This window comes from Phasianus colchicus, chromosome 20 (genome assembly GCF_987193195.1).
Source record: "Phasianus colchicus chromosome 20, bPhaCol1.hap1.1, whole genome shotgun sequence".
Lineage (NCBI taxonomy): Eukaryota > Metazoa > Chordata > Aves > Galliformes > Phasianidae > Phasianus > Phasianus colchicus.
In genome coordinates, this window is record NC_143455.1 from 10,290,745 (window position 1) to 10,316,812 (window position 26,068).

Below are 26,068 nucleotides of genomic sequence, written 5' to 3' on the forward strand. Positions count from 1 at the left end.
AATAAAACAATAGCAGCTCTACTGAAGTCAGATCTAGAGCAAAAAGGGGCTAAAATGCTTTGTCTTTTCCCATGCAGGGAGGCTTGCTGCCTGGCTAGGGTATTTATTTCGGTAAGGAAATCACTAATTTCGTTAGTAATTCTGATTAGTTTAAATAGTTCATCACTGAGCACAGTTCCTAGTCTTTCCTTATTCTGATTGCTTTCTTCCTTCCCTGAAAGCTCACATAGCTGGGTTGAGATCCCTGCTGACAGAGGGGAGAGCAGTGTTGACTGTTCCTGGAAAGAAGCAAGTGTGAATGTTGGTTTTGGTTACCTTTATTACATGGCAATTCTAAGATGAACGTCCTGTAATAGAGACAACAGCTGGAAGTGGTTTGGAACTGCAGCTGGTTAGGAGTTCTGAGTATTGCACTGAATTTCTGCTCTTCGTATTTTCTTAATCTGTGTTTGTTGAAATCTTACTGTAGTGAAGATCGTGTTTGGTACTGAATAGTTGCTTCAGAATGCAGCATCTGTTGAAAACTAGAAATTTAACTGAAACAAGAAGTGACAGAGCTTCATGCTGCTCACTTACCTAAGTTCTGCCTTCTTTTGAGTTGGAAGCACTTGAGAGTACCGTGCCTGCGTGGTGTGGCTGGAACCGATGAGTGCTCTCACAGTGGAAATAGCACTGGTTTTTATTGACTCTTCCTTTGCAGTGTTGAGTTAACTAAATGTACCGGCCACAATTAATTCAATGAAATGCTAATGAAACATTCCAAATATCTTTTCACATAGGTTTTGCTCCAAAACGGACAGCGGCCTCTACTGGTTTGATTCCAATTTCTTAAATGCTTTTACTTCTTTCATTCGCTTTCTTTGGTGTAGGGAAAGGCTTCATTGGGCTTTGTTATCACCAAGGTGACTGTGTCCTCCCTTAATAAGGAAATAAGTTGTAGTATAAGATGGTATATTCACACCTTTCTGCTCCTAAAAACAAGTCTCTGGTTTCTATACTTAATACTTCCAGCATGTTTGCTTTTTTTTTTTCCTTTGTTCCTTAGTCTCAGCATTTTCATTTTTTTAATGTTTCATCTCTCTTTGTTTAGCCAAGTTGACAACCCAGAATACTTAAGGGAATCAGGATGGTGCAGAAAACAATCATGTAGTCTGTAAAAAAAAAAAAAAAAAAAAAAAGCACCTTTGCTTTAGGATATTTCTGCTTTTGTCTATGTAAGCTTTGGTCTCTGTCTCTGGGTAAGAAGTGTGTGTCTACATATTAAAGAGGTATGCACAGTTCTCATGCCATCAGCTGGGGGCTGCAGAAATACAACAGTAGATCAAAGGTGAGGCGTGCAGAGTGGATGAGGTGGTGGTTTTATGGGCTAAGAAAGCTCAACTCCAGAGTTGGGACTAAGGACAAAGAACAGATGCCAGCAAAGTGATTGTTTGTGAAAAGAGCCTTTTAAAAGCTGTGTGACAGTCCTCAGGGAGTGAACTAGATATTCCTTACCTCTGCTTTCAAAGACATTTTTGATTGCAATTAGATCACTGCCAGTTCTGCAAGATCTGAACTTCTTGACATACCTTGCTGTGGTCATGGACTGTCTCAGAAGATCAGCATTTTAACTGGCATGTATTTCTGACTTATGGAGCGTCTGTAATAATCCCATGCTCCCCCCCCCCCCTTCTGAAATTTCCTGCTTCCCTTTCTCCCAACATACTCAAATGTTTTAGGTCTATGTAGGAAATCAATGTTTTTCTTAAATGCCAGATATTTTGGCCAGTACTCTGCCTACTTTAAGCCTGAAGTTATCAAGTGTATTGGGTTAAATGCTTCTGTTACAGTAAGCGTTTCCAAAACCTCTTTTTATGTTGGCCTTTTCCTAGGAAGGAATATTTCTTTCCTTCTCAATTAGCATCACCGTATCACCATTGTCTTTGCAAGTGATCAATCTCTGGTGCTTATTGAAATAATGATTCTTTGTCTTTCAGTTAACCAAATAATGAGCAGAGCATTCATTGTTTTTTTTTTTTTTAGCTCTAAGATGTTGGCAGTATTTGCTCTGACAGATGTCACGCTGAAAATGCAATGTGACTGTAATTTCTGCAATCTTAATTTCTAGCAGTTGTTCTCCATTCCCCCTGTTTTTGCTGTTTGCTTCCCTTCATTCCCCTCCCAGAAATACAGTTCAGCATTTCAGGCTTGGATGGCTGCTTCTTCCTCTGGCCATTCTTGAGGCCCTGTGGCCATGTCTGCTTTCAGCTGTGGCTGGGCTACTCCTGAGTTCCACATTATATATTATAGGCCATGGGAAGTTATGCCTGCAGTGTGATGCAGAGACCTGAATCTCTGGTATGCTGTGCATGGAGTGCTCCATCCAGCTCAGCCTGCTGGGCATGGTGCTCTGCATTGTGGCTCCAGGCTGCTCTGTGAGGAACTGCCTGCAGCTGCGGGGACAGCAGCATTGCCCTGACTTGCTGAGGTTCAGGAGACAGGATTTAGCCTTGATCCTTTTGTCTAATTAGCCCTGTCTTTCATCTCTTTTATGTACAGTGAGAGATGAGCTAATGACTGTGAGTGCAACGTATTCCATAAGCTTCCCCCCCTGCTAAGTCAGTCTGTGCTTGAGCTAACTGGCTCGGTCGTAAATGGATTAGGATGTGGTTACCTGAGCAGTTGAGTGGCAGACTGGGAGGCAGATTGCATAGCTGGACACTTGCAGTAGGTGGTTGGGAGGATGACATCTTCAGACAGAGCAGATGTATAAACACAGCTTGAATGTGTTCTGACATCCCTATCGTGACAAGTGATGTGCCAGGTCTTGCTCTGATCTTGCTCTGCTTGGGTACCCAGAACAGATGAGCAGCAAAGCAGTGTGCTGAGCTGTATTTCTGGAATTATAACTTTGCAAACTGTTGTTTCCCTCTTTCCATAGCTATAAAGGACCAGATGCAGGAAATGGTCATACAGCCACAGTGACACTAAGTGAGAAGGTTAAAGGGTTGGCAGTTGAATCCTTGTTGTGTAGACTTTTAAAAGAGAATTCTGTTTCTTAATTGTAGCTTATCTCGAATACTGTTCTATTTGATATAAAATTGGTTCCTTATATTACCTGTTAAAGGGGACCTGTTTCCTGCACACACCTACTGGCATTTGTTTACCTTCATTGCAAAGAGCTGCAGTGACTTGCAGCAAGCCCAGTGTAGGATGATGGTATTTTTTTCTGCATAGTTAATAGGGAGCATTTCTTTTTTTTGTTTGTTTTAAAGACTTGGCTAAAAACTTTGTTTACTACTCAGCTGGAAAACTGAGGCCAAACAGTGCTTCAACATTTACTTGACAGCTGAATAACACCTGTAGCACTTCTCTGCCCAGATGCTCATAGCGAAGCCCTTTCCTGTTCAAGCAAGCACTTATAAAACAAAAAAACAACCTTTGGGGTGCACAAGGCTAACTAAGATGGTTCAATATCTCTTTTCCTGACACACAGAACAAGGGCTTAGTTTAATGAAGCATAATTGGGCCATGCAAGTTGCTGGCTGTTTTGCACTGATACAATGTGACAGAACAGTGAGCCTGTCTCTGGCACCAGACATGCACTTTGTCAGCTTCATTTGGATAAGCACATGCCCTGAACGGATCCCATTGCTGGGAAGCTGGAAGAGAAGGCTTAAGTGAAGATCTCTTCTTACAGCTGTGGCTAGGCATGGGTGCCAGTCTTAGCATCTTTAGGCTAGACTTTCTGTTCCACAAACTTTTCTACAGCCTTATGCTAAGCATTAATAGTTTGTTGTGTAAAGCCTGAGTTGAGCATCTTTACATGTTTTGTGCCCACCAGTGACATCATCTTTTATGTGGGTTAAGATGCATCAGGTTCATCAGTGGCAATGGTGCTTGGGTGACAAGCTCATGGAAACATATTTAGGACTTCATACTGAATCGCAGAGATTCTAAAAATATAATCTAGATCTAATAAGGTAATTAATGTGGGACACACGAAGATCTATATATATGGTGACACATTCCCAAAGGCAGGAGCTGCTTGTGTTGAACCTGGCTGGCTCTGCCAGATGAGCAGTGATGTTGTGCAAAGCCTGAGCTGACAGCAAAAGAGCTGCTGCAGCTGTCCTAGGGGAGCTGGGGCACTGACATAGAAAGGAGCAAAGTGAAAGAGAAAGAAAGGGGCAAGGGGGATGTCCATAACCTGGTTAAAGAAAAAAGTCCCAGTTACCATCCTGGGATTGTCTTGTACATACTTGTGTGTCTGTACTGAGTGAGCACGTTTGTAAGGGAGGGAATAGGAACCAGTGCCAGGATGCTTGTTGTCCTTCTCTGAGCACTTGCTGAAGTTCATGAGATAGAAGAAACAGTGCCTTACAGTTCTAGATTTTGTCACATGCTATATGAGGAGACAAAACCAACTATTTCTTTTTTGAGATAGAAAGATAACACATGGCTATTGCTTTATGCTCAAGGGAAATGGCTTTGCTGTTTATGTTGTAATATGTTGAAAGCTCGTTATAGTCAGTTTGCATGTGGTGTGCCCTGGGATGTGCTGATGTGAATTCTGAAATGCTGTTAGCTATGTAAGGTAAATTTTCCAAGTTCTGAGTTATCTTTAATCCTTTCAGCTAATGGTAACTGAGCAATGTATGTACCACAAAAATGGTGGAGTGGTGAGTGTTTATTATGTCATCTCTGAGGTAATCAGTCATTCAAAATGTTTCTGTCCTTTTGTAGGCAGCAAAACTAATGGTCAGTAGCAAAAGGTTAAGAATGATGAAATATTTTGACTCCAACTTCTGTGAAGGAAGACAGTAGCTGGGTTCCTGTGTTTATTATCTGCTCTTTTCTGTGACATGTAAGAGCAGTGCATGCTCCAGTTAGTCAGTTGTCAGTAATAATCAATCTTTGGATAGATGCGTAGTTTTAAAACAGCAAAATTCTTGATCAGATTTTGAGCTCTCAGAATTCAAGCACATTAATTTGTTAGACTTGTTATGGATGAGGATGGTGCACCTTGAGGATGTTCTGAGACTGAGAGTAACTTATGTTGGAAGGGCTGCTGGATGACATCTGGTTTGAACTGCAGTAGTTTTGGAGGGAGCCTTCAAAATTCTGTTGTAAAAGAGCACTTGGGGTGCTGACTTCTCAGTTAATTGCAACACTGAATTTATTGTGTCACATTACTGACTGAACTGATGTTCACAAGTTGAGAGCCCACATGCTGTGTCTATTGCTGCTCCCTATGAGCGGGGAAGGAGGATGAGGAGCTTCACTCCTTGGGGACCTCATCCTGCTGTTGTCAGCCTCTGCGTTTGTGAGCCTGGATGGGGGCAGTGTGTGGGCTTCACACAGTGGTGCTGCTGTCCTGGTTTTTGGGATGCTGCAGGCGGTGTAGTCTGGGTCTGCAGAGGAACTGCTGTGCTCTGTGTGCATGAGATACATACCTTTGCCTTTCTCATCTTACTTTTGTGTCTTTCCAGCTTACAGGCTTCGTGCTGAAGTATGCAATCCATGGATTTGCTGCATTTACCATCAGCAATGTTTTCACCCGCAGAGCAGTGCTCAACTATTAAGTCCTTTAAGTTGACCTGCCCTCTAGCCTCTGTGTGCGGGTAATAAATGTGATGAGACGTTTCAGTAAACAACAGAAGAACAGAGTGAGGGAATGGTAGAAAGTAGGTTAGGTTGTATACTTTGCTGTATATTTTAATGGCCCAAGTGTTTTTTTTTTTGCATGCTAACTTTCCCTGGAAAATTGCTGGTTACTTACATGTAGGTTGACCTCTGATCAGTAATTCCCTCTGTGATGAGGGAACGAATGGGTGGGATGCAGAAGGGTCTTATTTAAATTTCAAGGTTATTCCAGAAGGGAAAAGTAACCCATTGTATTTCTAAAATCATTTGAATTATAAATTTGTTGCCACGTAGTGCTGTGCATTGGAAGCATTGGAATAGCTGGCCCTGGTTGCATGATGGGAACAGCTAAAACAATAAGCATAGGTAGCTGAAGGTGGAGTTTTCATTTCATTTCCTTTGAATGCTTCTGCATGTGAATGAGCTTTTAAAAATAATTCAGAGAACTAATGAAATGGTCATAGTAAACCACTGCATCCATATCATTTTGTTGGAGGATAAACTTTGTAAGCTTTTGACAGCAGTTAAAGTATATTATATAATGTTTCTCTAAAAATAGCAAGATAATTTTTTTTCTGTTCTGTATTATTACTTCAGTTGAATGTGGGGCACAAAAGATCTGTTTGTACCTTAGCACGTGATTTGATTTGTGGAGTATCCACCAATTGGGGCATTTTAAACTAGTTTGCAATACAAGAATATTTTAGATGAAGAGTATATATTTGCATGTAGCCCATGCTGGCAGCTGGTGTCTGGGGGAAGCTGACATCCAGGATAACAGCACTGAGCTCCAGTCTTACTGGCCTTGGACAGCCCTGACTTGCAAGTGTCGTGTAGATGGAGGTTTCAGTCCCAGTGTTTGTAAATACGCCTCAGAAGCAAAGGTTATGTAATGTTGTGCAGATCTGTTTAATAATGCTGGTCTGAAAGTATGCGTCCACTCGAGCTGGACTCCATGATCCTTGCAGGTCTCTTCTAACTCAGGATATTCTGTAAAACTGGTTTCTTAATTTCATTCAATAGATTTTTTTTTTTCCTAGATGAAACCTGTGTCTTGAATATGTATCAGAGAAAAATATCTGCTGGACTCTTGTGTGGGACATCTGTGATTTTTCAGTTCTCAGTGCCCTGTTCATCGTCAGTGTAGAAATGCTGGAAATGCACGAAGTCGTGGGCTCTCTTCATACTTCCCCAGCTTTCATTTTGAGGATGGCAGTACCTGTGACTGCTTTCCATGTGCATCCCAGACCAACTGAGTGCTGAGCAGCACCATCCTTAGGCAGATTGGAATCGGGTTGTTAAATAAGTCATGGCTGCTGGAGTCAGCGTTGGCCTGTGGCCATCTCTTAATGGGAAGGGAGCAAGCAAGCAAACTCCTCCTGTGCTGAAAACCCAGAGGCGCTCAGTCCTGATGAGAAGTCAGTCTGGATGGTTTGAAACCAAAGTTTGAGTTCTCTAAGTGAAGTTAAATTGATACTGGTTTTGAAAGAAAGAAAGGAGATGTTGAATTAATTTATGCTCACAGAAGAAATCTGATTTTGTGTAATATTTGGAGCACATGCTGTCTCGTCTTCATACTTCTTTTTGCGGGTCGGCAGTAATGAGCTGTACTGAATGTCACATCATACACTTGAATATCTGTTGACATGATTAGAGTTCTTAGCCTCTAACATGCATTTGAACATGGCATTTGGGTTCAAAAATGTTTGTAATACCACGTGGCTTTGGATGCTATTACAGTGTTCCTTGTGCAGGAAAGCACAAGTTCTCTAATTTTTTAATTATGGGATTCTCTTCTGGTTTGTGGCTTTAAACACTGTAATGTTGCTGCTTCCTTTGTTCACCTATTAAACGTTTCTGAATGCTCTTTCTACTTATAGCAGTAGAGGGAAAGGTTAGGTTTCATTGGCCAATAATTATGAAACTGTAATAGAAATAACTAGCACTAAGCTGTTGGTTTTTTTGCTGTTTTTCTGTCATTTTAAACAGATGATTCACAATTATATGGAGCACTTGGAAAGAACCAAACTTCATCAGCTAACAGGGGGTGATCAGTTAGAATCCACAACGCACAGTAGAATTAGGTAAGCTATTTATTATGCTCTCACCCTGAAATGAAAGAAAAATCCATTCGTTTGTGTTTGCAAGACTTTGTCCTTTAATCCTGCAACAACGATTTGGCTGAATCAGGAAGATTTGTTGTATGATTGGAATGCAGCAAGAGAATAGTGTAGAAATCAGTAGAGAAAAGCTTTTGCTGTTGTACTGCTGAACGTTGAGATATATCCTTTGTACACTATCTTAATTTCAGCTTTTTGGGGTGTTTGCTTAAAGGTAGGTATCCAAAAATATCCCGGAATAATTGCCGTCTCGCTGCTGCTTTGTGTACAGGTTGATGGAGGTGGGTATCTTGATACTCACTTGTTCTGGGGGCTTGATGTGAATATATTATGCAGATTTGGAGCTTTCCAGCCTATGAGCTGCGTGTGGAAGGAGGGGAGAACAGCTCCTGGGCTGGCTGTGCCTGCGTCCGCATCAGTGCTGCGAGGAGCTCCGGTGCGAGGGGGGAGGAGAGGAGAGGTGATGTCATTGCTGTGGAGCTGCTGCAGAAGAGTGGAAAGCTGCTGCTGATGGCATTGTTTTTGTGGCAGCGGCTGAATGACAGACTTTGCCGACAAAGATACACCCCTGGCCCCCGCGTAGCCTTCTTGGTCCCGGCGTTTCACCATGCCAGCGCAGCGCCATGAATCCCGGATGCATGCTGCTATTTGTGTTTGGCTTCGTTGGCGGGGCGGTGGTCATTAACTCGGCTATCTTGGTGTCTCTCTCTGTTCTGCTGCTTGTGCACTTTTCTATTTCTACTGGCGTGCCAGCTCTGACGCAGAACCTCCCAAGGATACTCAGGTACTCTGACCCACTGAACCTTGGCTGCACGAGCTCTTGCTTTTTCTCTGCTTTCTTTCCTTTTCAAACAGGAAGAGCAACGATCAGTGAAAGATGTCGACCGTGCATGAATTTCAAATTCTTTTGTAAATGCAATATTTATGGACAGGGATATGGTAGTATGGTTCTTGCACACTGGAATTTATTTGCTTTTTGTTTAAGCAAGTACAATGTCTGCCTGTGTTTTTCTTTTTGAAGAAAGCTATTACATTGATCTATAGTAATCTGCAAAAAAAAGCTGAAGTGAACGTCACGGATAAAGCCTGCGTTTGTTGTGTTCTTAGGTACTTACGGGCTGGGTGTATGTGGCCATAAATATATGCATACTGAAGCCTTATGCTAACACATTTCATTCCTTTTTAAACTAATAAGTTATATAATACCGCCAAACTGATAGACTGTTCACATACCTTATAATTAATTGCTCATTTTTTTTAATAAAAAAAATAACCTTGATTATTAGTTGAGGGGGGAGAAGCCTTTCCTCATTTAGGCATTAGAGCTCTTACAGCCTATTCACTATTGTTCAGCCAAATGTTACCCTCTCCCCGTTTTTCTGTACTTGTATGGCACACTGCCAGCTCTGCCCTCCCTCTCACTACGTTCTGTGTCCTGGTTGCCTGGAGCAGAAGCAGCCATACGTTAGAATATGGTTACCAGAAGTAACGTTTATGTTTTTTACCAGAATTACAGATGGAGAAACTGGAAAACTTGAAATGTAGCTTTCTGACCCGAAAACTTGGAATACTTCAAAATTTAATAACAAACTTTATTGAAAGAGAGAAAAATGCTGAAAGTGTCCTCTAAAACAGCCATGTGACTTCCTGTAATACATGGTGCGTGTGGATGTTGTATGGGAGATGCTTTTCAACCCAAGGCTGAGCTCAGGAACGTTTTTCTGAAGGTTTAAAATCTGTCAATAGATGAAAGACTGTAATGCAGTGTAGCTAACAAAAACATGTGCTCTAAATGCAGAGACATAAAGTAGTTGTAACTCTCTGGACTGATTTAGTTGTTCAGGCTGTATTTGTTTAAAAATGGCAGAAAACAAACCCAGACCACAACAAAAGCAGCAGAGCAAAATACTGAACTTCGATTCAGGTAATTTTTTCAGGTTTCCTATATTTAAGCAATCAAATGGTTTAAGAAAATTTGTTCTTCATGATGAGCTTTTGCTTCCCGGGTGAATGTATGTTGGATCCGGATGGTTTTTGGAAGCTGTGCTTTTCCTGGCTCATCTTTTCCCAGTAATACATCTTAGGAGTTACAGGAATTTAAGCTCAGTTCCTTAGCTCATTATTCATATGAAAACAGTAAAGACAGGATGAGGGAATCTAATTGTAAACCAGTTGTGTTTTGTTTTTTTTTTTTTTTTACTATTAGTGGGTTATTACAGCACAGCATCTGGCTGCTTATTCTGAAGGTTCTATTTAGATCACTTAATGCAGGCATCCTCATAGTAAGCCCTAATTTCCAACAGAAGCCCCTTTTCAGGCTTCATTCACCTTGCAGTTTTGCAGTGCACCTGAACTGCTTTTTTAAATGTATGAAAAAAGGATGATAAAATTTTTAGAAAACTGTTCCTCGAAGAAGCATTTTTCAGTTGGGAACTGTTTTTCTGCTCCCCATTTTGTTTAAATTCCCTCTTCTGACACGTACAAAGGAGATGAGCTTTGTGGTTGTCCTGCAGGCAGCTCTGTTTGCTCTGAGTCGCTGCAGGAGGCGTTTTGGAGCGCGGGGCTCTGCACAATGCGCCTTTATGGCTGCCTTTCTTTGAGGCTGAAGGGATTTTTTTTTTGCTGCTCAACTTCTCAACCAATGGCATGTTTTCAGCCTTTCTTTTATTATAATTTAAGCTTCTGTGGTGTCTTTTGTTCACAGTGGAGTTATGGGAAATGTAAAGAAAAGCAGCGACAGCTGGAATCCAATCCTTTAGTCTTCTGGCCATTATTTTCCTGAATGCTTTTCAGCAGAGTTACTGCTCCAACAACTGTCAACTATCTGCTGCTTTTTATTTTGTAACCCAGACTGATTTTTGCATTACTTGCTTTGCTGCATATTTTCTCTAATTCTAAATTTCCAACTGAAGTTGGACCAGTGTTTATCAAAGACCAAGGGGTGTGCATGTAAGAGTTCTCAGACATCCGTAACAGCATCTTTATGCCTCTCTTCTGGGAAGGTTCTTGATAAACAAAATCACTTACTATTCACACAGTGCATTTTTTGATGATGTCAAAATCTGCCAAATGGCACTTGACTGCTTAATTGCTAAATAATTCTATTTTATTAATCTTTCCTTGACTACCTTCTTATCTAAGCTTAAAAAAAAAAAAAAAAAAACGTTGTTTTTCCTATGCTTTTCAACATTGCCTTTTGTGCTTTTGCATATAACTTGTATGTAGTCACTAATTCTGCTTAGAAGTCTGAGGTTATGTTTATTTTGTGAAAAGCCTTGTAAAAATTGCTATGTGACTGAGATTTGACAATGCTTATAATGCTGAAATACATGGGATATTTCAAATGCTCGTATTTTGTTTGCACTGTATCTGCAGGGATACCTGCAATTCTTTCTCTTGAGAAAAGCAATCTGCCATTGCTTGTGTGCGTTTATCTTCTGTCTTCAGTATACTTAAAGCTTTACTTGAATTTCACTAGTTGATTATGGCTCTTTTTTTCTGTATTTCATTGTTCTATCTGAACAAATACTGTTTTATCTTAATGCTGTGCCCAGCTGATATTATTCGTTTTCAGGGCTGGCTGTAGCATCCTATGAATTGCATTCTACACAATGTTTTTTCCCTCATGCTACTAAGAAGAAGGCCTTTTTGTTCGCTGATAACATTACTGATAGCAAGATTGGATATGGGAATGTTTGGGGAAAATGCAACATCTGAATCTTTGGAACTTTGAAATGTTTGTTGAGGAGAAGTGACAAAAGATAGCAAAGAGTGGGGATGAAGTTCTTTGCCTTTCTTACTGATGAAATAAAGCTGAAGCTGCAGTTGATGATATGAAGCCAGTGCTGCTGCTCACAGAAGCAGGGTGGTATGGTAGCACTGGCTGCTTGTCTCTAGCTTTTCTCAAACTTTTATATGGCAGTAGGGTGAAGCAGAGAGTTGAACTGATGTTTATTAAAACTGTGGCATTTCTGCCTTAGCTGGCTTTGACACTGGTAATTCCTGACCTGTTTGTTTTTCTTCATGTTATACAAGTTCATATAAGTCAAGTGACCCTAAAGTCAGACTTCAGGATAATAGCTTGACTCTCCCAAATGCTTCAGTTAATGATTTAGTTGAAGTTTTGTGGTGGTGTGTATCTTGTGCAAAAACAAGTACAATGTGGTGTTTTCAGTGGTTGAAGAAGACTAATCTTCCAAAGTTGACATTTTCATCTGTTCTGTTTTTGTAGAACCTCAGTTTGCTATAGATTAGATTTGGTGCCATCAATACTACTGCCTAAAGCTATGGAATAGCCTACTTGCAATCAAATAATGCAAAGGAAAAAATTTGCATATGCTGTAATGCAAACTGCATATGCTGTGTTCTGTATTAAGTAGGGAAAAGCATATGCATGCTTGACCCTGTAATTTTAGAACTTCCCTATTGATTTCAGAGGTGTACAGCAAAAGGTTTGTGACTGAAATGGCTGATGGTGAAATCTGTCTCTTTCCAACAGAAAGGAGCGGCCGATATCGCTGGGCATCTTCCCACTGCCTCCTGGAGATTCACTGCTCACACCTGAAGCTCAGAGAGAAGCAGGGGAAACACCTGGGTCAGAGCACTGGAAATTCCATGAGCTAAGCCAGCCACGGTCCCACACAAGTCTGAAGGTAAGTGATCAGTGCCTTGTGCTTTAGGAGGAACCCCATGAACAGGGTATGGTTCATTGCTGGTGGGAGGGGGGAGGAAGGAATTGAAAGGGAGGAGGTAGAACTGTGACTCATGTTTGTGCAAACCGAATAAGGTGTGGTAATTCAAATGAGTTTCAAGGGTAGAAACAGTTTGGGTTGCATTTTCCAAACAAGTGGTAATACAGTTCTTGTATTCACAAGTGTTTTTTTCCTGACTAAGGACCGTTTCCAAAGGTCACTAGCTTGTTCTTTACTGACCAGATATGTAAATAGAGTAAACAGATCTGCTGATTTAACATTCTTCTGGAGGGAAAGCTTGGATTACTGTAGCAGCCTCTGCCTACTTGAACATATAGTATGGTATGGGTATACCACAGAGGTGGGTGACCAAACTTTCCTAAATTAGCCTGTGATATGATTTCCCTTACGTGTAGCTTGGCTGTAATTCCTCCAATTGTTCTGCATTCCAGCAGTGGGAGGGTGGCACGGAGCAAGCTGCAGGAAGGGAAAAAATGCTGGAGTGCAGCAAGTCTGGAAGTCCATAGTGGGTCTGGAAGTGCAGCTTGAGGAATTCTAGAATGTGTAACCTCAGTCTCCTTATGTTAGTGAAAGGGTTTGAGGAGAAGGGGTGCACTGTTATTTCTGATATGTGCAGATTAAGCGATTTAGTCTCCTCCGAATTGAAATTAATTACCAGTGTGAGAATACTAAACTGATAAGAAAAAAAAAGCTCTACAGAAATACCTGGAACTCAGATTTTTCCCCGAGAGACCATATGGAGGTAATGGGAAGTGTAAGTAATGATCGATTATAAACAAATATCAGTGGCAGCAAGAGTGTGAGTCTAAAAACTTGTCACTCTTGGCTAGGGCCATGTTGGATCTTAAAATCTTCCTATTCCCTTTGTCCCACGCCAATTAATTTAAGCAAATTGACAGAGCTCTCCCTTTAGGAGAGCTGATTGAGATTCAGATTACATAAAACCACGAGTAGGTAGGGATGGGATACAAAGGGACATCTTTGATTCTTTGACTGTTCAGAAATCTACACTGATTATGATATGTTGTCATAGTAGGTTTCTTGTTGTAACTCATCTCAAAATAGTTAATTGTTAAAACAGTTGTTGGTGAACAGTACAAATTGTGATCATTTAAACCTATTTATTCTAAGTTGCTTTGGTCCAGAGCAGTTTTTTGGGTGTGAATATAAACCAACAAACATAGTAGTTTAATGAGCAATGTTTCTTGGAGGGGGAGAGGAACAACCCTGAAATAAAATTCACCAGATAGTAAAGTCAGAAGTGTAAAATATGACATAACTTGAGATTTCTGTAAGCCAAGGACCATTCTCTTCAGTGTTTTCTTTTGCACTGTCAAGCCATTTTTCTTGAGCTTTGCATGTGAAAGTTGGTGGTCAGTCCATGCTGCATCAGTTAGTGAATGCTTTTGGAATACAAAGATGTAGAAATGTTTGAACAGAGCCAACAGCTCTCTTGAGGTTTTATTCTGTGTTTGTGAGAACTCTGGATTCCCATGGTAAGGGGCATCGTTCCCTCCCTTCTGTAAGTGCTTGCTGAAGTATGAATCATTTGTCTGTCGGCAGCTGGACTGCACCTATTCAAAAAGCTAGTTGGGGAATAACGTCTTTTATTTTTAATGAACACCGAGTATCTCACGTAACACCTTAATATATGGGTTTTGCTGCCTTGAATAACTGCACAATAAGTTATTCTGGAGGTTTGTTGGTTGAGATTTCTGAATAATTTTGTCAGAATGTTAAACAATAATAGCTTGTTCTGGAATTTACTACCAAGGGGATGAAAATGAAGTAATTGATAGGAAGATGCTTAAAGCAGCAGAGTTTATTTCTAAGTGGGAATGTTACTGTTGTTACTGTGGGATGCAGGCTTTTCACTTATGCAGGTATACGTAAATGTGTAGTTTCCTCCTCGCTCTGATAAACTGAAGTCTTATCTGGCAAGGAAGTAGCAGGAGTAAAAAATTTAAAAATGACAACTCCTGGTAACCTTGCACTTGACACAAATGAAAGATGTCTCTATTCAGGTCTCTGTTTTTTAGTGAGGTTGAAAATTCATCTTCATTTTGTTCTTGAAAAGGAATGCAAGCAGTACAATAAATTAGAATTTCATATTTTGTGATGCTTTTTCTCATTAAGTTTTGCTGGAGACAGTGTCCTAAATGGACCAGTTTGTGTTCATATCTGCAGTGAGATCTTGTTCGCTGGTATGCTGCTGTTTAAGTGATAGTTAAGATGTCTGAATGCTAATACAGTTCTCTATGCTATATTTTTATACCAGTTAAATACATGTTCTGCACCAGTGCTTCTGAATCTGTTCTTAAAGAAGTTATTTTAAGACATCATACGTGTTTTGAACAAGTACAAATTGTAGAACAGCTTTGGAAAGACTGTCAGCAATTCACTTTGTAGCTAGAAGAGTTACTGACGGTGATACAGCCTGCTGTCTGCAGGGCTTAACAGAAAAACATAATAAACTTATTGATGTACTTTATTAATTTAGATTTTGAAAGAGCATGGAAGTAAGGATGTGTGTTATGTAGCTATAATCTTAACAGGAGTGAAAACCACACCCATAGTCTAAAGGTGCATTTGGCGGGTACGGGGTTTAAGGTATTCTTTCTATTTCTGCTTCTTTATATTTGCATATTCTTCAGCAAAATGTGGGCATTTTATTACTTTTTCTTTAATAAAGAGCGTAACTCTTCCAGTCCTTCTTATTTTTAATTTTTTTCAATAACTGTTCAATTTTAGGATGAGCTCTCTGATGTTAGCCAAGCAGGCTCAAAAACCACTACTCCAGCATCCACAGCTGCTTCAGATGTACCTGCACTGCCTGCTGAAACTCCTCAAAAGGAAGATGCTGAAGGATTTGCTAAGGGTACAGATATGCAGAATGAGAAGCCGGACATAAGCAAGAATATTGAAGTACAGGTAGCTCAAGAGACAAGGAATGTGTCCACTGGTAAGCTGCATTTCCTTTTCAGTGAATTATTATTATGGATCTCAAGTAGTCATTGTGAAATTTCTTATTCTTGTGCCACAAATGACAAGTATGTTTTTACTCATTTTTTTAGGTGTACCAAACATACACCTGTTTTTTATTGGTGATGTTAGAATTATTTCTGATGTTCCTATGTGAGCAGCAGAAGTGGCACTCATCCAGGCAAAGTCTTGAAATGAGATAGATGTCTACTCTCACAGGAATTAAATTAAATTCAAGAGAAACTGGCTTAGAAATTCCAGTGTGCACAAGGATATCAAAATCCATGTATCTTTTCATGTGGTTACCTAAATAAGTCTTTAAATGAGTCTGTTAGGTTGCTGGTCAACGTGGAATTATTTTTATGTAATTCCCTATCTCAAAACTCAGTGATTTTTGTTTTATTTAGACACCTTACTTTTCTTTAGGTGGAAATGAAAATGAAGAAAAATCTGAAGTTCAAGCAATCATTGAGTCGACTCCAGAGCTGGATATGGATAAAGATCTCAGTGGATATAAGGGTTCCAGGTAAGTTGAGTAGTGTGATTTGAGTAGGAAAAACAGTTTAGGAAGGTACCAGACTTCAGTTTTGAACTCATGACTTGTTTTGAATTTTTAAGACTGAGGTCGTGCATTATATAATAAAGTCTCCTACTTCTGTGACCCTGTTTCTTTCCCCAAATTCCTCTGGAGGTTTTAAGTGTAACAGCAGTACTTTAGTCTGTTTCTACATCCAAACCTCATTATACAGCAAACTTCAGAATGCTTCAGTATTCTTTCCATATTTTGATCAGAAGTTCTACACCAAGAAGCCCTTTTCCCTTAAATCTAGTTTCCAAGATGCTTGTATTTGCTTTCCTGGACTCTTGTGCTTTCTTTCACCTGCACATTTAAAATCTGGACTTACGACTGATTCTCAGAGTACTACAACATTTTTTTATCAGATTCTGAAGGAGGATTCCCAGTTGTAGCATACCAGAGTCTGATTCTTTTGCAGGCTATTGCTTGTGGAGGGTAACATTAGAAAAGATACGAAAATGGAATTTAGGACTCTAAGCCAAAAGCTTCTGAAAATGTTACTTGTTCTTATGGGGAACTATTTGTAGTAACCTAAAGGGAACTTTCTTCAGAGTGGGAATGTGTTTTCCTTCTGCCTTCTTGGTGATGTTTATTTCTTTGCATAGCACTCCTACCAAAGGCATAGAGAACAAAGCATTTGACCGTAATACAGAATCACTCTTTGAGGAGCTGTCATCTGCTGGTTCTGGCTTAATTGGAGATGTGGATGAAGGTGCAGACTTACTGGGTAAGAAGGGTTATTTAATGATGCTGTTTACTGGAGTGTTCCTTGGGAGTTAAATGTTTCAGTATGCTTACTAGGTTTACTGTTAGGAGTAATTTAAAAGTATCTGAGTTTTATCTGAAGTTAGTTGAGTTGGGATTATGGAACAAAAAAAGGAAAATGTGTTTATTCCTCCAACATACCCGTCATCTTTTCAGGCACTAGGTGTACTATTCTTTATTCCAGTTTTCCATATGTGTTATCTGACAAAAGGATTTTGTCTTGAACTGAAGCAGTCCTTTTTTAGTGTTAGATAACTTAATGCAGGTTATGCTCATCTGTAATTGGTTGGCTTTATCACAACTCTGTGGAATATGATTTGTAAGAAAATTACAGTATAATGCAGTGGTGGTAATTTGAGAATGAAACTATTAATTAAAAGCAGGGAAGAGGGAAAGAAACATTTCTTCTTTCCCCATCGAACAGCTTGCTGCTGCTTGTATGCTCACTGAACAGATTGCAGGTTTGGGAGATACGAATTGAGGGGCAAAAAAGCCATTAAAAATCTTTATAAATTGTTACTGTCTAGTATTATCACAAAGGGTTTTTGGACATATCAATGGTTTAGATTTCGTTTTCCAGTATATAAAATGCAGATGCATCTCGTGTGTATGTGTTAGAAATGTATATAGAAAATAATTCAGCTTCTGTTTTCTGACAGTGCAGAGGTAGAGACGCATAGCATTTAGAATTACTATGTGTGCAGGCTGAATTTCTGGCTAAGCATTCCACCAGAAACGTACTTTACATCAAGCAGGGGACACTTCTGAGAGCATTTCCCACTTGGACTAACAGACCTATTTTCAGTCTGAGAGATGACTTCTCTTTGTTACTCTGTACTGCTTGGAATCCTGAGCAGTGAGAGCCATGCCATCCTCGCCAAATGTATTTCATCCCAAACTCTTGCACTTTGTCATGTGGGCAGCTCATGTTGCATTCTGCATGCAAAACCAGAGGTACTGGAGAAGTAGTATAAACACTGGAACTTCTGCTCCTTATCTGCATGATGGAAATCAAATTTCTGTCCAGATTGCCTGATAATACTTTGTTTTCCATAGGCAAATATACTAGTTAGTCTAATGTATCAGAGGTTTGTTATTGTCTTCATTAGCACTTTCAGTAAAACCACTGCAAAATGAACATGCTGTAATGATTGTTATGCAGAATGTGATCTAATAGATGGACAGTATAAAGACCATTTCACTTAAAACACAACCATAGTCCAAACTACTTTGTACCACTCAGTAGCCACATCTGCATCCAGGGTAGCTGTGTTTCAAACACTTGTTTTGAGGTCTGTAAAAGTAGTTAATTGGGATTCTCTAATGTTTTCTCTTGGGCTGCATACCCAGGGGAATATTCTGGTGTGTATGCTTCTCTTTTAAAAAAAAAAATTGAAATTTGTTGCTTCTACAGTTAGGCGTTTTTGGCTGCTGCTCTCATGAAATACATTCTCTGCATTTTTCCCTGCTTGGTAACACTTTTTTTTTTGCCCTTGCACTCTTTTGGCTTTCTAGTTTTTGGTCATTTGTTATAATGGATCCTGAAATGTGTTTGAGGTGGTCATGGCTACTTCTGTGACTTCTGAAAACATTTAGAAAGAGATCTTGTAGTGACATCCCTCTGTGGCTGCAGTGTTATGGGTTTCTCCCATTATTAATGAAGTACCAACAGCCAATCTAACTTCCTTCAGTGTTCAATCTCTTTTGTTTTTAATCTAAAACTCGGGGAATTTAGACTTGCATGTCTGCTTTTAGAGTAAGCCTTTTTATTGTTATGAAACTGTCTTTTAAGTCTGTTAGCAAAGTTACTTGAGAAGTTGTGTTCATAGAAAATAAGCCTCCACCATTAAGAGACTTTTTTGTGTTGATCTTAAATCAGCAGCACTACTGTTGTCATTGTGGTAACAGTGGAAGGTTTAATCTGAAAATACTTCTGCTGTGCCAGGTGTAAACAGACCGAATCTACCTTATTTTTAAAACCTTACAATTGTTTACTTTGTACATGCAAACAATAGGGGTGAGAAATTAATTTCCAGAAATGGCAATAATATTGAAGCAGCTACGTGAAGAGTTAAGTTCATTTTTTGTAGTAGTATATTCCTATGAAGCATACTGAACAGTTAAGCATTTCTGATTACCTGCTTCTAAATTCTTTCGCAGACAATAGACTTCTATTAAATTACTGAATTTTTATAAGTCCAACCAATAGAAATGCTTATGACAAATTTTATTTAACATCTTTCATATAAAGTCCTGCTTCTATCCACATCACATTTCACTTCCAGTTATTGGTGGTGGCTTTGTTTTAATTCACTCTTACTTCATAAGTTTAAGTATTTTACTGCTCTTCACCCATATTACCCCTTACATGAAATGTTTCTTGTTCTTGTTTTTGCTTTACATGGAATGCATGGGCTTTAAAGACCATAATTTCTTTGGTAAGGTATCATTTGCTCTGGGGAAATTTGCAGGGCTTTCACAATGTGAGCTTTAATCAGCATGTTTCGTCTAACTTACATACTTTTGACTCTTAGCTGATGTAAAAGACATCAGAGAACTGTAAAATTAACTTTTTGTGGACTAATGCTTCCCCACTGATGCCATACTTGTTTATTTTCTGGAGTTGGTAATACTGTAGCATCCTCAATACGTATTTAGTAGGTGGAGGTAGCATTAGCTTGTTAGCCAGGGCTGCCTTTAGTCATTATTTGAAGGCAGGTTGGGAAGAAGGTGGAGGGGAAATCTAACTGTAGGAGGTAGATCCTGAAATTTCAGGTAGCTTGTCATTTTTTTTGCCAGGCTTCTTACTTAAAATTCAGCTATTGTTGGATAGCAGTAAAACTGAGCATTTGAGAAAAATCAGTTTCATCTGCTAATTCTGTGTGTTTATTTCCTTTGGAAAGGAATGGGTCGTGAGGTGGAAAATCTTATTTTGGAAAACACTCAGCTGTTGGAAACAAAGTAAGTGTGAATGTCTGTGTAAAAAATAATAATACATTCCTGTCCTCCTCTGTTACATGGAGACTTGTATCAGTCTCTACATCTTTCTATCTTGAGGAATGTAACTACTCAACAACCTGTTCTGAATTCTCTACTACTTTTTTTAATTGCAGTGGTACAAATGTATTTTGTGAATCTTGGAGGTTGGCAGGAGTTTTAAGAAAATCAATGATTTTTTTGAATAGTAGCTCTACATGAGAAACTTAAGCATGGTCAAGAATAAAACTCAACTGAAGCTGAATGTGCTGTGAGGCCATAGTCAGTCCTTGTAATGATGTTTTAAATGTTTGTCTAGGAATGCACTGAATGTGGTGAAGAATGATTTAATAGCAAAGGTGGATGAATTGACCTGTGAGAAGGATGTCCTACAAGGTGAATTAGAAGCTGTAAAACAAGCAAAGCAAAAGCTTGAAGAGAAGAATAAAGAACTGGAAGAGGAGCTTAAAAAGTATGTTTAATACTGTGATTCTGAAAAAGAAAACTGCTGTGGTATTTAATGCAGCTATTTATGTTGTTGTTTCTTTTTTTTATTTAGAGCTCGTGCAGAAGCAGAGGAAGCAAGACAAAAAGCTAAAGAGGATGATGATGTAGGTGTATGTGTGCATGTGTATGTTTGTATTGATAATTCACAACTGGACAAAAGACTGCATGCATTGAGTGAATGCTGTTAAGCTTAACTTCTTAAGTGGTAAACTTTCTCCATGTTAAAACAGATCTGAAGAGCCCGTATAGACTTAAATTCACTATCTCTATCTTTCCTGAAGAACTGCTTTTATTCAGACTGTACTAAATTTGAAAGGATGGGTGGAGAGGATGGTATGGCAGAAAGCCCTGGGTAAAATCAAGTTAATTTTTACAAAGCTCCAAACAGTTTAGAATCTGGAATTGTGCCCCAAACTGACTCTTGTCTGAAGGCAGAGGCTGACTCTGCAAGGCCCTGCTGTGCTCCTTTGTTCATTCTGTGTTTGTTTTTCTGTGTTCAGAGTGATGTCCCCACTGCTCAGCGGAAGCGCTTTACTCGTGTTGAAATGGCTCGTGTTCTGATGGAAAGAAATCAGTATAAAGAGAGGCTGATGGAACTTCAGGAAGCTGTCCGATGGACTGAAATGATAAGGTAAAAGACACTTAGCTCCTTGGATTTCACTAGCTTTATTTGTGTGTGATCTGATCAGTAGACTTGTCTCCTTGCCTGCCCATGAGTAAGTTCTTGAATTTTATGCATGTATTGGTTTGCTAGAATGGGGTCTTGGTGATGCCTCTGAAAATGTATTACTTCCCGTGATGTGAAATAAACACCCCTTAAGAAAATGGAAATGGTTATAAAACTTTTTTAATCAGTGTTTTTTGGGGGAAAAAGTTACCATACGTGTGCATGCATCTTAAAGCAGTGTGTTCAGTTAGCAGCTGAAACCTCAAAAAAGTAATACAGTCAGCCTTCAGATTAAGTATAATCCACGAATAAGATCTTGAATAGTGCAGGAGAAAGCACAATTTTAAAATTGCAAGATTTGTTAAATGTTAATTAGTGAACTTGGTCTAGCTTGCATCTTGAATACTGAGTTATGTGGAGGGGATGCCACCCCCAGTCAGTTCCATGTCCAGTAATGTCATTTGCTGCCGCCTGCTGGTCAGGTACAGTGGTGACATTCGTTTTTTATTGCTGTCCTTAATTCCCATGAGCCCTTCTGAGTCTGAGAGAAGTATGTATTCCCAAGCAGCTGTGGTTTGCTTTTCTGTTCCTATAGTTATTGTCTCCTATAGAAATCTCATATCTCTGTTATTGGGTTTATGACTTCAGGGGCGATTGCCATCATTTATTTACTACTGTGTCAAAAAGTAAAATTTTAAAATAAAAAGCAGCGGTTAAAATATTAAGGCAGAAGAACTTAAAGTTTGTTTTAATCTGTTTTCATTATAAAATGTTGTGTGAGTTTTCCATCCTGTTTACAGAGTACTTACTAGTTGTTTGTGATGCATGTATATGTTGGTGATGTCAGTGTTGTGCTTGTTAGAGGTGCTAGTGTGAAGAAACTGGCTTTGATACTTTCTGTATCAGTTGTTCTGTTCTGTAAAAGTAAGTCGCACGCTGTCCTGTTCCTTCCCTTTTTAGATTTTTATTAACACTTACTCAGTAAACTTAAAATTTGTTTCTTGTAGAGCATCAAGGGAAAATCCAGCCATGCAAGAAAAGAAGAGATCAAGCATTTGGCAGTTGTAAGTATTAAAATACAGCTCACTAACAGTAAATAAAAGACCCTAACCAATTAGCTGGCACATTTTTATATGTTAGCTGATTGTCTTTCAGCAAATGGAGATGTCTTACTTGTTTTCCTCTTGTTACCTAGCATGCCCGCTCGGTAAGACTGTTCTTGAAGACAAATATATCGTAAGCTGCATCATCTAATGAATGGCTGTGCACTTTGTGAAGTTAAATGCCAAAGTGCTGTAACTTCTTCGTAGCTGAATATGCACCAGAACTTATTTTGATTTTTTTTATGATGAACAGTAGAAACTTGAATAGCTTGTGTGGATTGCATTTATTTCAGCTTCCTTTTTCTCTATGAAGTATGGTTTATTCTGTCAATTTTCCTTTCTAACTTGAAGCTCTTTAGATCTGAAATGGCGTTATTCACAACAAGATACCTGGCAAATAATCCTCTTGTGGTTTGCTGATGTCTAATATATTTCTAGCTTAGAGAGTGGTGGAAATTTTAGAATGCACTGTGCATGAACTAACGTGCATCATAAAAATGTCTTCTAGATGTAAGTTCACATCCTAGTTTTCTTGAAGTATTCATTCAAGATCCTATTACATTTAATATACGAATGGTCAGTAATTCTTCAAGAACTTCTATTGACGCGAGTTTCTTTGCTATGAAAGTATTTGAGTGTGTAATGACTGCTGTGGTGGGCTCTACGTTTAGTTCAGCTGGCTTGAGAAGGCTATCCTATGTGGTGCTTTGCCTGCACAGTAAGTCTGAATGTACCTTAATCTTAACAGTTTTCTTATTTTATTCTAGTTTTAGCAGGCTCTTCAGTTCATCTAGCAATACAGCTAAGAAACCAGAACCTCCTGTCAACGTTAAATATAATGCTCCAACCTCACATATTACTCCATCAGTCAAGAAAAGAAGCAGCACCTTATCTCAATTGCCTAGTGACAAATCTAAAGCCTTTGAATTCCTCAGTGACGAGTAAGGCACCTTGGTTTCATAATACTAGATATGATCTATCCAGTATTTGCCCTTTTTTGTTCTCTTGAGGTTAAAAAAACAATGTTGCTGCTAAGAGAACTGTAATATTCTGAAGTAAATACTGATACCTGGGAGATCAATGTAGTCTAGTTGCACAGCAGTGACTGATTCTGGGTAGCCAGCAGTAGTGTTTTGTTTAGCATATACCACTGCAGCTTATGAAAGCGCTTTTAGTCATAGGAGGCAGCACTCGGTGCGCTCAATTCCCAAAGTATTATAACTAAATAATAACTATTCAGTTTCCGTTTATGTTTGGTACAAAAATACATGTGTCAGGCTAACTGGTATCTTTTTCTCATCCCATGCTTCTTTTTGGCAGTACATCCTTTTGGCTTACAACTTCATGACTTCCAGTAACTGCGTAACCCATGCAGTTAATTTTTATGTAAGGGTACCGACAGTAGTCTTTCTGGTTTGCCTATCTTAACCAGGTTCCTTAAAAACAGCCCACAGGAAACCTGGTGTTATACAGATGAGTTTAATGACAGCTTCAGTGATACACAGAATTTTAAAGAGTATAAATAATAGGTTCTTTAATAATGATTCTTTCCTAGAACTGAAGCCAGTTTAGCCTCACGCAGAGAGCAGAAAAGAGAACAGTATCGTCAGGTGAAAGCCCACGTCCAGAAAGAGGATGGTAGAGTGCAAGCATTTGGCTGGAGTCTACCTCAAAAGTACAAACAGGTATTATGCTTATTTTCAAGTGTAATGGTGGTAATTTCACTGTGAGATTCTGACAGACTAGGGAACTGTGTTATTTCACAGCTGAGTTGATTGCAGCACTTTTCTTTTGCTTTAACTTTGACATTTGAAGGTAGCCTTTCTGAAAAAAAACACAAAGCAAAACTCTTTAAGTATATTAACAAAATTAGTCAACTGATTCTGACAACTGTAAATATCTTTGGATGTCTCTTTTTTGTGCCTAGGTGGCAAATGGTGGCCAAGGTGACAATAAGATGAAAAACTTACCCGTACCTGTTTACCTGAGACCTTTAGATGAGAAGGATACCTCTATGAAGGTAGAATATTTGGAGCTGTTTATAGAGACTACATTTTAGGCAGCCTATAGCGTGATTCTGTTTTATAACTTTCTTTCTGTAGTGCAGTTGTAATGAACTTCTACAAGTTTTACAGGTTGCAATAAAGCTCAAGTTAATCAGAATTCAAGCTTCAGTAGAAAATACATGACTTTAACATTAATGAATTCCTTAATTCCTCTAACTGGACTGCAGAAAGATCCTAATTTTGATATTGGTGTACTTAATGTCTTTTTTATTAGTTTAAGATAAATGAAATCTTTTTCTTCCAAGCTGTGGTGTGCTGTGGGAGTAAACCTGTCAGGAGGAAAGACACGGGATGGCGGGTCTGTGGTTGGTGCCAGCGTGTTTTACAATGATGTGGCTGGCACAGATGCAGATGGCAACAAGCAGCGCACAGGATCTCAAAGTAGCTTAGACAGACTAGACCAGGAGCTCAAGGTAAGATCACTGTATGGGATGTTGAATAGCTTGTATAGTTACCTTTACCATTTAGCTGTAGCTTAAACCTGATTACCAAATACATTATTAGTGGTAATAGTTTTTTCTCAAAAAGTCATCAATGCAAGGTACTTGCATCAGGAAAAAAAAAACGTAAAATATTTTTAATTCTTTTCTGTGTCTCAGCTTGTTGTTAAGTCTCAGGAGCCAGTCCACTTTAGAACACAACAGTCTGCTTATGCTAGTAGAGCTGCCTGCTATGAGGAAAGATACTAAGGTGTCTGAGGCTAACATTTTTAAATGATGGCACAATGTGTTCATGAACTTAGTAAACTGAACAGAAATCTTACTGAGGGCACAGAAATGAAGGCTTAAATTCAGTTTGAATTGCATTGCAACATCACAATCTGTGGTGATGACTGTGGTAGCTGACATGTTAATTACTTTGTATTATACTTTTTTGGCTGTATAATTGTGTGGTTAGAACTATTTTATTTTGTGTCTATGCAAGTATGAAATATGAACGTTTTAATGTTCTCTATGGGTTTGGAGCAAGTAAATAACTAATTTTTACAGTGACATTAAAGCTATATTGGCAAGTGGTAAGCGATCAAGTACAGTAATATATTTCAGATAAATGGCAGTACTTTTATTTTTGTCCCTCTTGTTGTCATTCACTTCTGCTCTGCTTCGTTCTCCTTTAGGACCAGCAGAAGGAGCTGAAACACCAGGAAGACTTATCCAGTCTAGTTTGGATCTGTACAAGCACACATTCTGCTACAAAAGTTATCATTATTGATGCTAATCAGCCAGGAAATATTCTGGACAGTTTCATTGTTTGTAATTCTCACGTGCTTTGTATTGCTAGTGTACCAGGTAAAGACTTCATAAGCAAGACCTAAAACTTCTTGAAGCGCATCATGTTTAGATTTTCTTAAGCAATGATAAAATCTAAAATCAGTGTGATAAAATATTTCTGTAGCATAGCATTAAGAAATGTTTAGCTTGAGGGAAATCTTTATTTTGTTTAGATTTTCCGTTGGCTTTTGACCTGAATTAAGTAAAAGGTAGTGAGATGTCAAGAACTAGGGAGAATTGTTTTTGTCTGCTGTATTATAAAGGTACAGTAGTGCCATTGTTTTACAGAACTGTGGACATAGTTTAGGAAAAATACATTGGATTTTATTCTTGCTTAAGTAATAAATCTTGGAACTACCTGTAGAGGGAATCTGTTATATTGAGCATGTACTGAGGGCAGCGTAATAGGAAGTCATGACTTTGGAAAACAACAGATTGTGCAGCCCAGCTTGTTTCTTGTAAAAGCTTTTGGTAATAGTTTCTGTGAAGTAGTATTGTGTAATAGACTCAGAAGAAAATTCCTCCCGAGGAAGATTTGAACAAGTCATTTTTAGTATTGTCAAAATGATAAAATTCAAAGGAGGGGGTAGTTTCAGGTATTTGGGAAGTTATGAGCAATAGGAGGCCACGAAACTGGCAAGCGAGGAGAGTAACTTGGAATAAGTTCTTGAAAGTAAGCTTTGATGTTGCAAGTTAT

The 26,068-nt window shown here is 39.0% G+C and overlaps 1 protein-coding gene across 8 annotated transcripts in view; it reads left to right on the plus strand.

Moving 5' to 3' along the window:
- Nucleotides 1–26,068, plus strand: part of SPAG9 (sperm associated antigen 9) — a 59,284-nt gene that overhangs the window by 15,910 nt on the left and 17,306 nt on the right. For 3 of the 8 annotated variants that reach the window (XM_031598692.2, XM_031598694.2, XM_090122062.1), the window contains 16 exons: nt 780–812; nt 7,615–7,709; nt 12,244–12,397; nt 15,209–15,419; nt 15,866–15,965; nt 16,622–16,743; nt 19,685–19,742; nt 20,077–20,229; nt 20,317–20,368; nt 20,765–20,895; nt 21,939–21,995; nt 22,802–22,975; nt 23,590–23,719; nt 23,962–24,054; nt 24,346–24,513; nt 25,218–25,389. In XM_031598692.2, the coding sequence (XP_031454552.1) occupies nt 780–812; nt 7,615–7,709; nt 12,244–12,397; nt 15,209–15,419; nt 15,866–15,965; nt 16,622–16,743; nt 19,685–19,742; nt 20,077–20,229; nt 20,317–20,368; nt 20,765–20,895; nt 21,939–21,995; nt 22,802–22,975; nt 23,590–23,719; nt 23,962–24,054; nt 24,346–24,513; nt 25,218–25,389 (1,903 nt within the window). Of the gene's footprint in view, nt 1–779; nt 813–7,614; nt 7,710–7,758; nt 8,530–12,243; nt 12,398–15,208; nt 15,420–15,865; nt 15,966–16,621; nt 16,744–19,684; nt 19,743–20,076; nt 20,230–20,316; nt 20,369–20,764; nt 20,896–21,938; nt 21,996–22,801; nt 22,976–23,589; nt 23,720–23,961; nt 24,055–24,345; nt 24,514–25,217; nt 25,390–26,068 lie in introns of those variants that run through there. The other 5 variants (XM_031598693.2, XM_031598695.2, XM_090122063.1 and 2 more) reach the window with 3 other exon arrangements.